Source organism: Prunus mume, linkage group LG6 (genome assembly GCF_029339155.1).
Source record: "Prunus mume cultivar Tortuosa linkage group LG6, ASM2933915v1, whole genome shotgun sequence".
Taxonomy (NCBI): domain Eukaryota; kingdom Viridiplantae; phylum Streptophyta; class Magnoliopsida; order Rosales; family Rosaceae; genus Prunus; species Prunus mume.
The window spans coordinates 18,473,230-18,488,918 of record NC_142703.1 but is presented as its reverse complement, the minus strand read 5'-3'; the positions used below and the strand labels follow the sequence as shown (position 1 = coordinate 18,488,918).

General features: G+C 37.8%; 1 protein-coding gene and 1 long non-coding RNA gene across 3 annotated transcripts; one reads left to right on the top strand and one right to left on the bottom strand.

The window, feature by feature from the left end:
* Positions 1-1,056: 1,056 nt before the first annotated feature.
* Positions 1,057-4,252, bottom strand: LOC148916318 (uncharacterized). 2 transcript variants are annotated; one of them, XR_016127990.1, is made up of 5 exons: positions 4,141-4,252; positions 3,474-3,599; positions 3,152-3,335; positions 1,418-1,848; positions 1,057-1,149 (listed from the first exon to the last, which is right to left on the bottom strand). It is a non-coding gene; the product is annotated as an uncharacterized LOC148916318 (long non-coding RNA). The 2 variants fall into 2 exon arrangements; XR_016127989.1 differs by lacking the exon at positions 4,141-4,252 and adding an exon at positions 3,729-3,830.
* A 4,406-nt stretch (positions 4,253-8,658) lies between these two features.
* Positions 8,659-11,699, top strand: LOC148916317 (uncharacterized). Its single transcript, XM_089054919.1, is given in 4 exon segments — positions 8,659-8,788; positions 9,295-9,932; positions 9,935-11,469; positions 11,471-11,699. Coding segments are annotated over 3 exon segments (2,349 nt in total). The 5' UTR covers positions 8,659-8,788; positions 9,295-9,298; the 3' UTR covers positions 11,651-11,699.
* Positions 11,700-15,689: the final 3,990 nt, after the last annotated feature.

Below are 15,689 nucleotides of genomic sequence, written 5' to 3'. Positions count from 1 at the left end.
AAATAGACAAGCAAACTTCCCTTTAAAAAGCTAAGCCTCTCAGCAGTAACCATGCCAAGCAAAGTCACTTGAATGAGGTCCCGAACCATCAATAAGCATCACGCTTAAGCAAAAATAGCATAAGGCACGAGAAACCGATCTATTCCAAAGAAGCATGCAATCTTGAGGTGCTGGAACAACATCTGGGAGTTTTATAAAACCTTGGTAAGAATCATGCACATGCTAGTCTGACCCTTTTTAAGGAAGGCAAGAAGCTGCTTTTCTAACCCAGAGGCTAGATAAACCATGCAAAAGAAACTTTAGAAATTCCGCTCATGTTGAAATTTTGGCAGCATATACCTTGTTTTTAAGGATATCCAACATGTCAGAAAATCTCAAACAGTTCACAAAGACGAATTTTGCAAATCAAGCTATATATATGAGACATGCGAATTGCAACCTGCCTTCAGCATTCAAAAAATTAATACAAGCTTCAGTGGTTCAATGCCAAATTACAAAGTCATAACAACGTAGTCGTTAGAATGTCAAAAGAAAAAAAAAACTACAGTCAAAGCACGATAAAACTATAAATGCTAAAGATCCATGCATCCTATAGTCTCAAAAGAAACAGAACCATGCGATGATTTCATGCTATGAGTAACACCGCCATCAAAGAAGGCTTTGAACGCCATGAAGGAATTGTCCCAATCTTGCCGAGACATGCTTTTCTTCGATAAATGCCCTACGGAGGTGGAAACATCACCGTCCTTATGGCTGTCATCAATAATCTCACCACGAGGGCCTGCGGAAGTCGTGGAGAGGTGCCGCCAGATTTGTGATGTGCTTAGGAAATGAGGAGTAGGAGGCAGACCGCTGGAAGCTATGGAGAGGTGCCGCAGTTGTGTCGGATGTGCTTAGGAAAGGAGGAGTAGGATGCAGATCTTGCTGAAAACTGTGGAGAGGTGTCGGCAACTATGCCGGGTGTGCCGGGCAAGGAGAAGTTGGAGGCAGACTGCTGAAATCAGGAGAGGTGCCGACAGCTATGTCGGGTGTGCCGAGCAAGGAGATGTTGGAGGTGCGGGAAGCTGCAAGAGGTACCGGCATTTGTATCAGTGTCCCAAGGGGAGGGGAAGGAAGCGTATCCTCTGCCCCTTGTGAGATGCTCTTGATCTAAAAGAAAAGAAGGAGTTCAAACAAATATGCAATTTCTGACCCAAGTTCGTGACAAGCAAAGTTCTCATCCTGTGAGTCAATAAGCATGACAAGCAAATTCTCTTTCGGAACAAAAATCAAGCATTGCAAGACATGCATTCTTACTTCTCGCAACCGAGAACAAAGTCTACAATTAATCAAGCATATGTTCACAAGGGGAGTAAGCCTAGGCCATGCACCAGTCTATGCTTATTCCTGGAACATTCAAATTGGCGGAGTTACTTACCAAAAGATTAAAGCAGAAGCCCCAAATATCCAAGTTAGAAGGCTGGAGGATTTGAAGGTTCCAGTAGCAGAAATGTCAAGGTTTCCAGCACCTACCCCACCTATGCCTGAGACATGTGCACCTGCACACACCAAAAAAAAAAAAATAGAGGTGCCAGAAGCATATTTTCTTCCATTCTTCCAACTCCTACTCTATAAGCAAAGAATTTCTGGCACTTGCCTTATTTCAAATCTTCTTAGCCCCTGTCCTATTTCAAACATCATGCTAGTGTATATGCTCATTAACCCCCAAAGCTCAATTTATCCTTGCAACAATTCAACAAACTCATTACATCCGTGAAAGTAACCAAAAACTCACCTTTATTCTGTCAAGTTCTCAACAAATCAGTAAGAAAATGACATTCCTCATGCTTTGGAACCTCTCAATCAAGCCTGAAAAAGAAACAAGGGAGTACGTTGACCAGATTAAGCGCTGGAAGGAACTCGTAAACGAAAATGGGGTGCCGGAAGCCTAATCACTATTGAAGCATAGTTTTTTCCAAAGACAAGTTGCAAGTAGCCAAGACTCACTTTCATGTTATCAAAATCCTAGAAAATTAGACTTCTCATGCTTTATCATGCTTTGGAGCTTCTAAACAAGAGACTACGTTAGCCAAAATCATACGCCGGAAAGGTACTTATACGCAAAGGAAGGCGTTGGAAGCATAAATTTCTCAAAGTGCAATCAAACTGATCTATCAAGCATTAGACAAAATTCACAGGGCGTGATACCAATCCGCATACCAAGAAAGTTCATTTCATTCAAGCATTCCAAGCAATTCGGGCATTTCAAGCAAATTGAAGAACTCATGCTCTTACGACAATACCATTCCACTTCATGCTCTCACGACAATATTGCTCAAGAACATGCTCTAGCAATACTCAGATCAGCACTCAATGCCAACATAAAGGACATACTAAATTCCCAAGCAAAAGCAACATGCCAAGCAAAACTTATACACAAGCTTTCCAACCATCCTAGCTAGAATATCCCACCTTTACTATAAATCAAGCTTACAACCAACAAATCCCAGACTTTCTAGATTAGAACTAGACATATCAAGCTTCATTTTCCCAAAATTTCGTTCCATTTCGAGCTAGGGAAGCATGTCAAACAGATTTCTAAGATAGCCCATGCAGCAGAAACTGTACAGCTCCAGCACCTTAACCCTTACTTTGAAATTCCACAGAAAATTCATTTTTTGTTCAAGCGATGCAAGACCAATTCCAACATAACCATTGAGAAGTTCATTTATGTCTCAAAAGCTCCAACTCAGATTCGAAAAGAAATATTTCAAAAGTTCAAAAAGCAGCCAGCAAGCTACTTTGAGATATTTTGACAAACACTTGGCATGCATACCCAAGTGAGCTTGTATAACTCTTGTTTATCACCAAGCTAGAATCCTAGATCAAAAGCTCAACCTTAGAATTCGATTTCTAGTTCACAAATTCTGGGAAATACAGAGGAACTCAAGCATTCAAGCATAGAAGACAAGCATGCAACAAAGGCATCAACATCAACTCATGTACATGCTTTAGAAAAATGGAGGCAGAGAGCACTAGAATGGGTGGATGATCCTCAATTTTGGATATGTTATAGACAACATAATTTCAAACAAATTTTGTGAAGCAAGCGCAATCATTCGAGCATAATAAGTTAAAGACACATGCAGAAGAAAAATCTGCAAAAACTCACCAGCCATGGATGAATGCAGAAGTTGCAAACCAGCTTTGAGGTATCAGAAAAATTCAAAAAATTCTGCAAATTTTACTGGATATAGTACTCGAGCAGATGAACAACTTTGATCAAGGAAGTTTTTCTGATCCGAGCTTCCGAAATATGACTTATATACTGATGCACAATACCCACGGGTTTGGGTCTTGAAGAAGAAGAAGAAAGAAGAGAATAAGAGAAAATCAGAAAATAAAGCATATCATGCCAAGTTCAGCCTTTTCATATACAAAAAAGAGGTCAGAGCAAAATTAAAGTAAGAAGAGGAATAGGGAGAAACCCATACCAACAGTTTTGTTCTCACGGAAATTGGCACCCTTCCAGCAACTCGAGCAAATCAAAGAAAAGGGAATCCCAGAAGATTAGTGCGAGCCCTTCCTTGCTAGCACCCATGTTGTAAGCACTCACGTTGCTGCAATAACAAAATAGGTCAAAAGAGGGTTTGGTGCTTGACTACCAAAACAAAGGGCAATATTCATGGATGAAGGGAACCCAGCAAATTCCTCAATAAATCCAAAAGAAAGCTAGAGAAGGGACATACCTTGCTAAAATCCCAACGGGTGACTTTGAATATACCAATATGGGAGCGAAATTGAGAATCATAGAGGAAAACCCACACAAAAAGGTCCCTTCTAGCAACGGCGAAGGGCTTCTTGAAGGAGAAGGGTGAAGGGTCGAAATCGACTTGGGCTCTTTTCTCAGTGGATGGAGGCGGATGTTTTCCACTTGATCTTACTCCCTCACTCGCTTTGTACAGCTGGGGAACAAGGAAAACAAAGAAAAGAAAAGTAGGAAGAAGTTGGGTCTGGTGCAAGAAAATGGAAGAGAAAGAAAGAAATAGGTCAAAAGAAGGTTTGGTGCTTGACTACCAAAACAAAGGGCAATATTCATGGATGAAGGGAACCCAGCAAATTCCTCAATAAATCCAAGAGAAAGCTAGAGAAGGGACATACCTTACTAAAATCCCAACGGGTGACTTTGAATATACCAAGATGGGAGCGAAATTGAGAATCATAGAGGAAAACCCTCACAAAAAGGTCCTTTCCAGCAACGGCAGAAGGGCTTCTTGAAGGGAGAAGTGAAGGAGTCAAAATCGACTGGGCTCTTTTCCCAGCGGATGGAGGCAGATGTTTTCCACTTGATCTTACTCCCTCACTCAGTTTTGAGCTAGGGGAACAAGGGAAAACAAAGAAAAGAAAAGTAGGAAGGTGTTTGGCGTTGGGACACTGCAAATAACCGCTGGGGCCAATTATGACACGCCATTATTTTGCACGCGGGAAGAAGAGAAGTTCTCTACAAATACAAATCTAATTTTTTGGGTCGGGTTTAATTATTTGGCCCATTCCAGCACCTGTCCTGTTTCAAATATCCTTCTAACACCTACCATGTTTTCAAACATCCTTCTAGCACATGCCCTATTTCAAACACCTTGCCAGCACCTGCTCTATTTCAAATATCCTTCCAGTACATGCCAATGCCAAACATCCAAGCATACAAGCCAAAATCAAGCATACACGCCAATGCCAAGTATCAAGCAAAAAATCAAGCATACATACCAATTCTAAGCATCAAACCAAATACCAAATATACAAGTCAAAGCCAATCATGCAAGCCAAAATCAAGCATACATAACTAATATTAGATACACAAGTCAATGCAACTCTTGCAAACCACAATCATGCAAAATCAAGCCTCTCTAGTCACTCAAGCAAATAAATCACGCAAGCTAAGTAGCTATCTTGGGCTAATCCATCAAGCATTTTCTTCTATATCATGCCACAAAATAGGTCAACTCTTGGTAACTCTAGTAAGTGACCTCCAAAATTACAGTGTCGAGGAAAATTCTTCAAGGCAACACCCTCGGTGTTTAAGAAGGATTGGGTTTTAAGCGGGACCATTGTTACCCCTCCAACCTTCCTGAAAAGATCTGGCTGTAATTTCAGAGACCCTTAACTGGTCATCCTTGAGCTGCTCCTAAACTTATGCCATGCCATGCCACTGTAATTTATTTTGGGCTGAAAATTGATTATTCGGACCATTTCAATACACATTCATGGCCCCAATAATTAAGGGGGCTAATGTTGAGGCCCAAAAAAGTCCACGGTTGGGCCCAAATAAGTTTTCGGTCCAATACGATCAGTATTAAGAAAAATCACATATCTGAGTACACGAAGGCTCGTCATATACCAGTCACACCACATACACCATGCCAAATAAATAATTCGTCATGTTAGGAATCGAGATTAAGATTATAAAATGCATTATCTTCGCAAATCCATGCTAATTATCCCGTCAAGCATAATAATTGAAAGCATGTCAAGCGATATGCCATGCCAAGCTACATGCCATGCCAAGTAGGAAATCATTATTACACACCCAACCATGCTACAAGCCTAAGTGGGCCCAATCCACTCGAATGCCTGAGGCTTGCTTGAGTGAGTTGTGGTATGGATGGTAATAAATCAACATGAGGCCCATTGATGGGCCGAGAAATGAAAAGTTTTGGGTTGCTTGGGAGCCTCGAGACTCAAGCCCATTTCTTAGGCCCAAACATGTGGGTGAGCACAAGAGAGAAAAATAGCCCAATAGCCCAAGCAAAATAACCTAACCAAAAATAACCCAACCAAAAATAAGCCCAATCAAAATAGCCTATTGACTCAACTAAAAAGCCCAAAAGTTTTAAATAGCCCACTTGCTTGATAAACCATCTTGGCCCATACAACTACCATAATAAGCTACAAAGGCACCAGTACCTAGCTATAGGAACAAAAGCCACGAAGGGGAGGTCTGGAGGTTCCAGCACATGGAGGGAGCAGGTTCCAAGCAAGAAACATTCAAAGTACTAAAGAATATTAGCCTGCGAGCTGCTAGAAGCACCCTTTGAACCAGCATGTATATTCAATTCCTTCCCTCTTCAGACCTAGCCTTGGAAGAGGAGAGAAAAGAAGGAAGAAAGATGGCTGAAAATAGGAGTCTAAAACAGCCGCGGGAAAAAGGGCCTTGAGCTCTAAAAAATCCTTGATTTTGTGCAAATAAGCACAGAAGATTTCACCAAAAAAGGATGATTGAAGGGATGAAGAGAGAAAGGAAGGGAAAGACTTGACAAAATGGGATGGAAGCCATTAGGGTTTCTTGGGAAGTGATGGTTTCCAACTGCTATAAATTGAGGCCTCTTCAACCCAACGAAATCAACACACATCTAGAGACTAAGCTTCATCTCTTACCATGAAATCTCTGCAATTTTGTGCCCTCTTCCTCCATCTCCTCCCACTTTCCATTCTGCCATGCCATTCTAGAGTCTGACATAGCTTTTGTCAGGCTGCTGGAAACTTGCCCAAACCACCAAATACTTCACCATTAGCCACAACTTAGACCTAGAGAGCAAGCTTTCTCTCTAACTTACAAAAACCCAGCGATCTCATGCACTGTTTATCTTCTTCTCCATTTTGCTCTTCTGGCAGTTGCCAGAAGAACTCTGCTATTCATTTTTCCTTTCCTAGCCAAATCTCTTACAAAACTTCTCATTCCTTACCCTGACACTTCCTTTTCCCTCGAAGCAAGCCTAAATTTTCTCTTAGTGCTAAACTCATGTTGATTTTGCTCCCATGTCACATGCCACTCACGCTGAGCTTGAGAGTTTATCTGTAAGCATGAAGAAATTACCTGTAAGCTGCCATTATTTTGATTGGTGAAGGTAACCAAAATACTTCCTAAGGCTCTACTGCCCTTTCGAGGTATTTTGGGGCTTAATTTTCGAACTCAGGCAAAGGGGACAATTTCATCACTCTGCCCTTTTACGAGTGGCCCAGCCCATTCGCAGCTGCTGGAGGAAAAAGTCCCCTACAATGGTCTAATATTGGTATCACATTTGTCCTTCACATATTGAGCTTTAGTAATGCATGTATAAAACTTGCTCTTGTAGCATATCATTGGAGGATGTATGTGTGTCTTCATTTATTTAATCTTTATGTTGAGGTTAGAATAATACAACAATATCTAGACTATTTTCATAAATATTTTACTACATACAATGGCTTGAATAATAACTCTCAAATATTTAAAAACAATGAGCTCATACTTATAAAGATAGGAGTATTAAATATTTGTTTGGTATAATCAGTCATTCATACATATTCTTGTATGTTTTGAGAACAATTGCATATACTATTCTTTATAGGCTCTTCAGGAGTCTAAATATTTCTAATAACTTCACACATTTGAATACGTTGCAATGTTTTTGAATTTAAATTCAATCAAAGTACTCTCTAAGGCAATTTATTCATTTCAAGTCGATTGAGTACTTACACTGAGCTTCAAGCTCTACATTGAGTGTCAGGCTTTATACTGAGCTTCAAGCTCTTTCTCTTCTTCTAGATTTCTTTGTGCAATTTATATATTGCATGGCACATTATATCTCTTAGGATTTGTTCTTTTGTATCCTTCAGGAAAATTGCTTTTGGCGATATGTTTCGGACACTTCATAATCTTTATAGGTTTTTCATCTCAAATTCATTTATTAAATCAGGAGAAGCATTTGTAAACTCTTCAAGAGTTCTAACAAAATTTTTCATATATATACTGCAATGATGGTAAACTCATTTCCAAATTTTGGATTATTTATATATCCCTTTTGTAATAGATATTCATTAAGACAATTATACCATATTCTTCCATAATACTTTAATCCAAACAAGGATCGTTACAAGCCATCATATTTTAAATAACTTGCTTCAAGCATTTTGAATTCTTCAGGAATTTTTATATACATGATTTTTTCATAAATATGCATAACATAGCTGCATACGTTTACCATCATAATCCCATGTCTTTACTGGGAAACATTGTGCCATATCATCAAGTGATTTATTTCACTTCATTATAAACACCAATTTGTAACATATACATTTTCATATCCTTTTGATATTTGAACTATAGGTTCAATCATTCCACTTTTTTCCGGAAATTTTCAACTTTATTGGACTGCCTTTTCTAGTTGGCCAATCTTTATTTACATTTGTCAATAATTATAACAAGTGGTGCAATATCATCATGTATAGCCCTTGATAACTTTAGTACGTACTATAAACCAATATATCATCCATTTGTGATCCCACAATTCTTATATGCATGCGCAGTGGCGGATCCATCGTTGGGACAACATGAGCGACCCTTGGAAGGTTCGAAAAATGGCCTGGGACTCCATTGAAGCCCCTTGACAGCTGCTGAAGCCCCTTGATGCACGCCATCCGCCGATGAAAGTCCTGGAGAAGAGGAAGATACCTGCGCTGCGCGTAATTTTTTAAAACTGCCTTGCCAAGCGGACGTCGCTTGGCAAAGGCTCATCAAATTTTTAATGATTCGGCCTCAAAACGACGCGCGTTTGAGCCGCTTAAAAAAAACAGAACAACAGCCTTGCGAATCTGCACAGAGCCCCAAACCCTTCATTTCCAATTTCACACTTCCTTTCCCCACCCTCTCAAACCCTAACCTCTCCCCCAACCTCCCAACCTCCAACAACCTCCATCATCAACTCTTCGTTGGGCCACCAATCACCGCCGTTCGCCGCCGTCCTCCTCCCTCCTCCATTGTTTTCAACTACAAGTAAGCTTAGCTATGAAATTTATGGAAATTTTTTAATATATATTGATGTTGTTGTTGATATTAAAATTTATTGTTGTTGTTGATATGAAATTTATGGAAAATGTTTAATATATATTGTTGTTGTTGTTGATATGAAATTTATGGAAAATGTTTAATTTATTGCTATATGATTATTGAATTTATGCTTTATTGAGTTAATGCTTGAAATTTATGGATATGAATAATATTGATATTTTTTGTATGTAATGAAATTTATGGATATGATATGAATCATAGTGATAATCATATTAATGTAGATTGATTGAGTTTATGCTTGATTGAAAATGTGAATTGATTGAGTATATTGAATATTAATTGATATTTGATATGATAATTTAGTATATTGAATATTGATTGATATGGGTTTATGGAGTATATTGAATTTTGAGAGTGGGTTATTGACATTTTCATATTCATATGATAATTTGGGTAAAAATTAATGATTGATTGAATTAATTGATTTGTAGATTTATGGAACGATTCTTTAAAAGAAAATTATCTACGGATAGTCCTTCTCCGTCTAATCCGGGTAGTTCAAATGCAAGACCAATTGAAGTAGATGAGATCTTAGCTAATCTTCAGGCAGACCCTGGACTAAGAACTCGAATGGTGGATTATAGTCCTAATATTCGAGATGAGATTCGAAGAGCATATCTACAAAAGGGACCTTGTCAACCTAGAAGTTATAAATTCCCACAAACTAATCAATCAGGAATTAATAGACGCTTCATTGCTAATTGGTTTGATGATCATGATTGGTTGGAATATAGTATTGCTAAAGATGCTGCATTTTGTCTTCATTGTTATCTCTTCAAATCAAATTTTGATCAAGTGGGTGGTGATGCATTCACTGGGGTAGGCTTCAATAATTGGAAGAAGGCGAAAGAAAGATTTAATCTTCATGTTGGACCGGTTGGTAGTGTTCACAACCAAGTTAGAGAAGTTGCTTACAATTTGATGCATCAAACTACACACATTGAAACAATTGTCATCAAGCAAACAAGCCAAGCTCGCACGGCTTATCGCACTTGCTTGAATGCATCACTTAAGTGCACTAGGTATTTGTTGCGACAAGGTCTTTCTTTTCGTGGTCATGATGAAAGTGCCAATCAAGTAATAGAGGGAATTATTTAGAGCTCTTGCAATTTCTTGCGGATTATGATGAAAAAGTTAAGGCCGTTGTGTTGGAAAATGCTCCAGGAAATTTGAAGTTAATAGCTCCTTCAATTCAAAAAGATCTTGTCAATTCTTGTGCTAAAGAAACCATTGGTCTTATCTTGAGTGATGTAAAAGATAGATATTTTTCCATAATGGTGGATGAAGCACGTGATGTTTCAATAAAGGAGCAAATGGCGATGGTGCTTCGTTATGTGAATGACAAAGGACAAATAATTGAAAGGTTTGTGGGGGTTCAACATGTGACCGATACTACTTCAAGTGCACTAAAGGAAGCCATTGATGAATTCTTTTCTTCTGCGAATTTGAGCTTTTCCAAGCTACGAGGACAAGGTTATGATGGAGCTAGTAATATGAGAGGTGAGTTCAATGGCCTTAAGACAAAGATTTTGAGAGAACAACCTTGTGCATTTTATGTTCATTGTTTTGCTCATCAACTTCAACTAGCTCTTGTTGCGGTAGCAAAGAAAAACATTGATGTCAACTCTTTTTTCACAACGGCTAATAGTTTGGTCAATGTTGTTGGAGCATCTTGTAAGCGTCGGGATGCACTTAGAGCACAATACCAAGAAGAGCTTGTGAGAGCTTTTGAAGAAGATTGTCTTATAACGGGCCGGGGCTTAAATCAAGAAACTACTCTCAAACGTGCTGGCGATACACGATGGAACTCACATTATGGTACGTTGATTAGTATCATTTCTATGTTCCCATCTGTGGTGAATGTGCTTCAAATGATTGTTGATGATAATCCTAATGATAGTTCGGGTGAAGCCTATAAGTTATGGAGAGAAATACAATCTTTTGAGTTTGTGTTTCACTTATTTTTAATGAAAGCTATATTGGGAATAACAAACACTTTGTCTCTAGCATTGCAAAAGAAAGATCAAGACATTGTGAGTGCAATGAGTTTAGTGACAACATGCAAGGAAAACCTGCAGTTCATGAGGGATAATGAGTTTGAAGAATTGGTTGAGCAAGCATCTTTGTTTTGTTACAAACATGATATTATAGTTCCTACCATGGATGAGGAATATGTAATTCCAGGGAGGTCACGGCGTAATGCTCCAATGAAGACAAATTATCATCGTTATCGTGTGGAGATGTTTATTCATGTAATTGATGGACAACTTGTGGAACTAAATGATCGCTTCAACGAGGTAAGTACTGAGTTACTTACTTGTTTGGCATGCTTGAGTCCGAAAAATAACTTTGTAGCTTTTGACAAACGAAAGCTAGTTCGTCTTGCTCAATTTTATCCTTATGATTTTTCGGATAGAGACTTATTGATGCTTGAAGATCAACTTGGTGTTTATATTCATCATATGCGTTCGAGTATTGATTTTTCTCAATTGGAAGGGATTAGTAGTCTTGCGGAAAAAATGGTGGAGAAAGGAATGCATGAAATATTTCCTTATGTGCATTTGCTTCTTACATTGACTTTGGTTTTACCGGTTGCAACTGCTTCAGATGGAGAGGGCATTTTCCGCCATGAATATTATTAAAAATCCACTTCGCAACAGAATGGGAGATCAATGGTTGAATGATAGCTTGATTGTTTATATTGAGAGAGATGTTTTTGCTTGTATTGATAACGAAACTATAATGCAACGTTTTCAGAATATGAAAACTCGTCGTGGACAATTGTAACTTGTATTATTGGTTTTGTTATGAATTATGAATGGAAGTACTATCTTTTTATCTTTTTAGCATTATTTTCTTTATAGAAAAATTTCAGAACTTTTACACTAAGCCCCCTTGGCCACATAATCCTGGATCCGCCACTGTGCATGCGCATGCATAATATATAAGCATCTCATTGCTTTCATTATTTTCTGGTTCCAGTGCCACTTCAGAGGCTTTCATTGTCACTTCATAGACAATATCTCTTCTAAGATGTATAATTTATAGAATGTGGATCATAACCTCTTCTAGAGCGTTATGTTGAATAGGGCTTAAACTTTGCAATTAATCTCCATTTTTGAGGAGTTTGGAACCTATAGATATGTCATGCTTCAGGCATCCAACATCTTTATCTATCATGCTTCAGGCATCAACATATTACTTATTAGTAGTCAATTACTGTGTGTATGTATATGCTTATGGCATTTGATATGCTTACGATATTTGACTTACAATCTTTTTTTGTCTAAATATGCTTCTGGCATTTATCTTTTATACAAATTTGTTTGATGAGACAATAATAAGCATAATCATTCACGTCGTTCTTTGTTCTTTTAGGAACAACCAAACTACCTTAAAACTGTAAGGCCAACAAGATTTCTCTTGAGGAATAGTTTTCTTCAAAATAAATGTAACTCTTGATAAGTGAAGAGATGAAGAGAATTAATATGTTTAGATCAGAACATACCATGTTCCATATTCTGATCCATGAAGTATATGGATCTCTAATACCTCTCTTCTACCATAAACTGACCCAGAAGCTCAGTGAACGAGGCTGATCCATGATCAAACGACTACCCTAACAAAGTAGTGGATCATGATCAAAGATAATCTTGGTTCTAAAGGTCTTGATCAAAGATAATCTTCCTTCCATGAAAATCTTCAGGATTTCTAAGCACGCCAAGTGCCGTCGAGAGAATTCAAGTAGGTTTCTCATCCTTTGTTTGGAAAGCAACAACAAGAGTATTATAAAACTGTCCAAGAGTAGGGAATATATATAGCAAAAATAAGAATGTACAAAACAAATGGCTTCAATATAAACCACATGTTAGTCTCAAATCCATTAGATTACTTTTGACAAAATTCTCAATAAGACAATCCGTAAATTCAGTAAAGAGTAAAACGATAAGAAGTGAATCTTTTCATAAACAAAAATATCTCAAAGGTCAGATCGAATACCTGAACGAGGTCAACAAGCTTGAGTGGAAAGAACAGATTTTGTGGAACAAGAATTCGAATAATAAGGATGGTTGTTATGTGTTTACCTCTTAATATATATGATGCTTACAATGCACGGTTCATTTATCTCAGTAGAGAAAATTCCTTACTTTCTGCCATTACGCATACTTAAGGGGTTCGTTTCCACCCTTTTGTGCAAAAATGTCTTCCCATCCCTTTTGCCTTTAGTGCGTTTGGATTTGAATATTGCTCCCATGAGCAAATATTGTTAGCAGTGAGATCAGTGCAGTGGTGCTGTCAATGACTCTCTGGTTGCTAGCTTGTAGTATGCTGCATCAATTACCAATTTGGGACAACGGCTGCTGGCCAGATCCCAAGAAGTTCAAGCACTTAGATCGCAAGTCATAACACTGTGGAGGATGCTCAGTGATGCTGATAAAAAATCAGAAGACTTGACAAGAGAAACAAAGATTTGGAGGAACTTGTTTCTGTGTTGCAGGTTCCTGAAGAAAATACACGTGAGGAACACAAAAATTCTCATGTAGATGCCTAAATTCTGAGGCACTAAACATTTGCTGCAATCTTGGTTATGTAATTTTTATCCTTTGTAATATAGAATTGCAAGTTCCAATTCTCCATAATAATATGAACATAGCATCCACTAAATCTTTAAATCATAAGAACTTCTGGTTCATTTTTGAAATAATATGAGTGACCAAGAAACTTCAGGTTCTTTGTAAACTTGATCTTATAATTTCTTAATCGTGATATAAAAAATATAAAACTTCAAATTCTATGTAAACACTTTGTATGTTTGTCTACAGAACTTCAGGTTCTTGCAAATTTATCTCATAGATATAGAACTTCATGTTCCATGAATTAAATTCCAAATAATCACTCATAACCAATGAACTTCAGGTTCATGATATTTATGAAAATTTATTAGTTTCATATATTCGAAGCTTCAGGTTCAAACATGTGAATTCAATAATGAATTAATAGTTGTGCTTTGAACTCCAGAGATTTACATTTATGTAAATGTACTCAAAACTTCTGGTTTTGGATTGCACATAATTAAACATCATACCTGAGATGTTTGAACTTCATGTCATATTTTGAATTTCTGATCCATACATATAAATAAAATACAATAATAAAAGTAGGACAATAATTAAACTGATGTAAAATAAATAGTTGAAACTTCTAGTTTTTCATTTAATTGTTCTTTTGTGAGTTTAAGGAACTACATGTCCCCTTTTGTATATAGTAACGGTTCATCCAAAATGGTTACTATTCATGTATTTGCAAGTATATTTACTATTCATGTGTAGGACACTGTTATATTATCAAAGAGCTTCAGGTCTTGGTTTACATGTGAAGGATCTGTCAAACAAAGTAGGGCAAATATTCAGTTATGCTAAGATATGCTCATATTATTATTCTTCTCTAATATGGAGGTATTTATACAAGTACAAAGATGTGTTAACCCTAAATAAAATAGAAAATATATCTAAATTACAATAGGAAGTAAATCTTTATTACAATAGGACTAAATAATAATTGGTAAGTAACCAAAATTCTAATGAAATAAGGAACCAAAATCCTAACTAAGTAAGGACTCGCCAACACTCCTCCTCAAGTTGGGCAAAGATATTTCGCACGCCCAACTTGACAAGCGAGTCACAAAACACCATACTTGAGAAGCACCAATTGTAGAGAAGGTCTTTTCGTCAACCACGAGTGAAACAAGTGACAAACTAAAGCAAAGTTCGCAACGGAAACACAAGAGCAAACCCTAAAAAATAGGGCACATAGTAGAACACAGAAACCCTGTGAGCATGGCAATAGGTAAGGCGTAACACAGAAACCACAGTGAGCACGATAGGTAAGGCAAAACACAGAAATCCTGTGAGCATGGCAATAGATAAGGCGAACACGAAACCTGTGAGCATTGCGTGAGGTAAGCGAACACAAACACTGTGAGCACGACAGTAGATAAAGGCGAATACGAAGCCCTGTGAGCACGATAGTAGATAAAGGCAGAACACGTAAGCCCTGTGAGCACGACGGTAGATAGGCAGAAACCAAACCCTAAAAAATAGGGTGAGGCAAGGTCAATGGTCATGATTGCAGAGGAAAAACACACCAGCAAAGGCACGAACATGGTAGAAGCAACAACAACAATGTCCCAAAGAAGAGACAACAAAGCGATAGCAGCAAGAGCAACACAAGGCATCGCACCAAGAAGAGAAATATAAGGCATCGCACCAGTAAGACAAGGCAGGGCAAACAAGCTGTGGAAGCAGCAACAAGACACAACTTCTCTTCACTCCCCTAGGCAAACAATGCGGGTGACCGGGTAGTGGTAAGTATTCTACGCACGCGGGTGACCCGGTTCGATCCCGACAACGGCGCCAAAAACTTGTTGCGTCTACCCAAGTGCAAGTAGTCACACGTAGTAATAATCTTGGAAGTCCAAGTATCGTATCCTCAAGGAGCAGTAGGCAAATATCTGCACACAAAGAAATAATTAAACGTACCACAATAAAAGTGACAAGCAAAATGGAAAAGTAATTTGATTTGATTGTTGTGGAAAATTGAGTTTAAAAATGTAATATCAATAATGGAAATGCTGAGGCATCAAGGTTCAATTCTTTAAACAAAATATGTTTCATGCTCTTTAATCCAAATTATAACTCGACTAAAATCATCATTGAGAACTTTAACCGGAAGATAAAGAAATTAAAACCAATTTAATTTTTCAATGTAATCTTTTATTAATGATTGTTCAGAAAATGGAGTTGCTTAATATCTACTCTTTTAATTT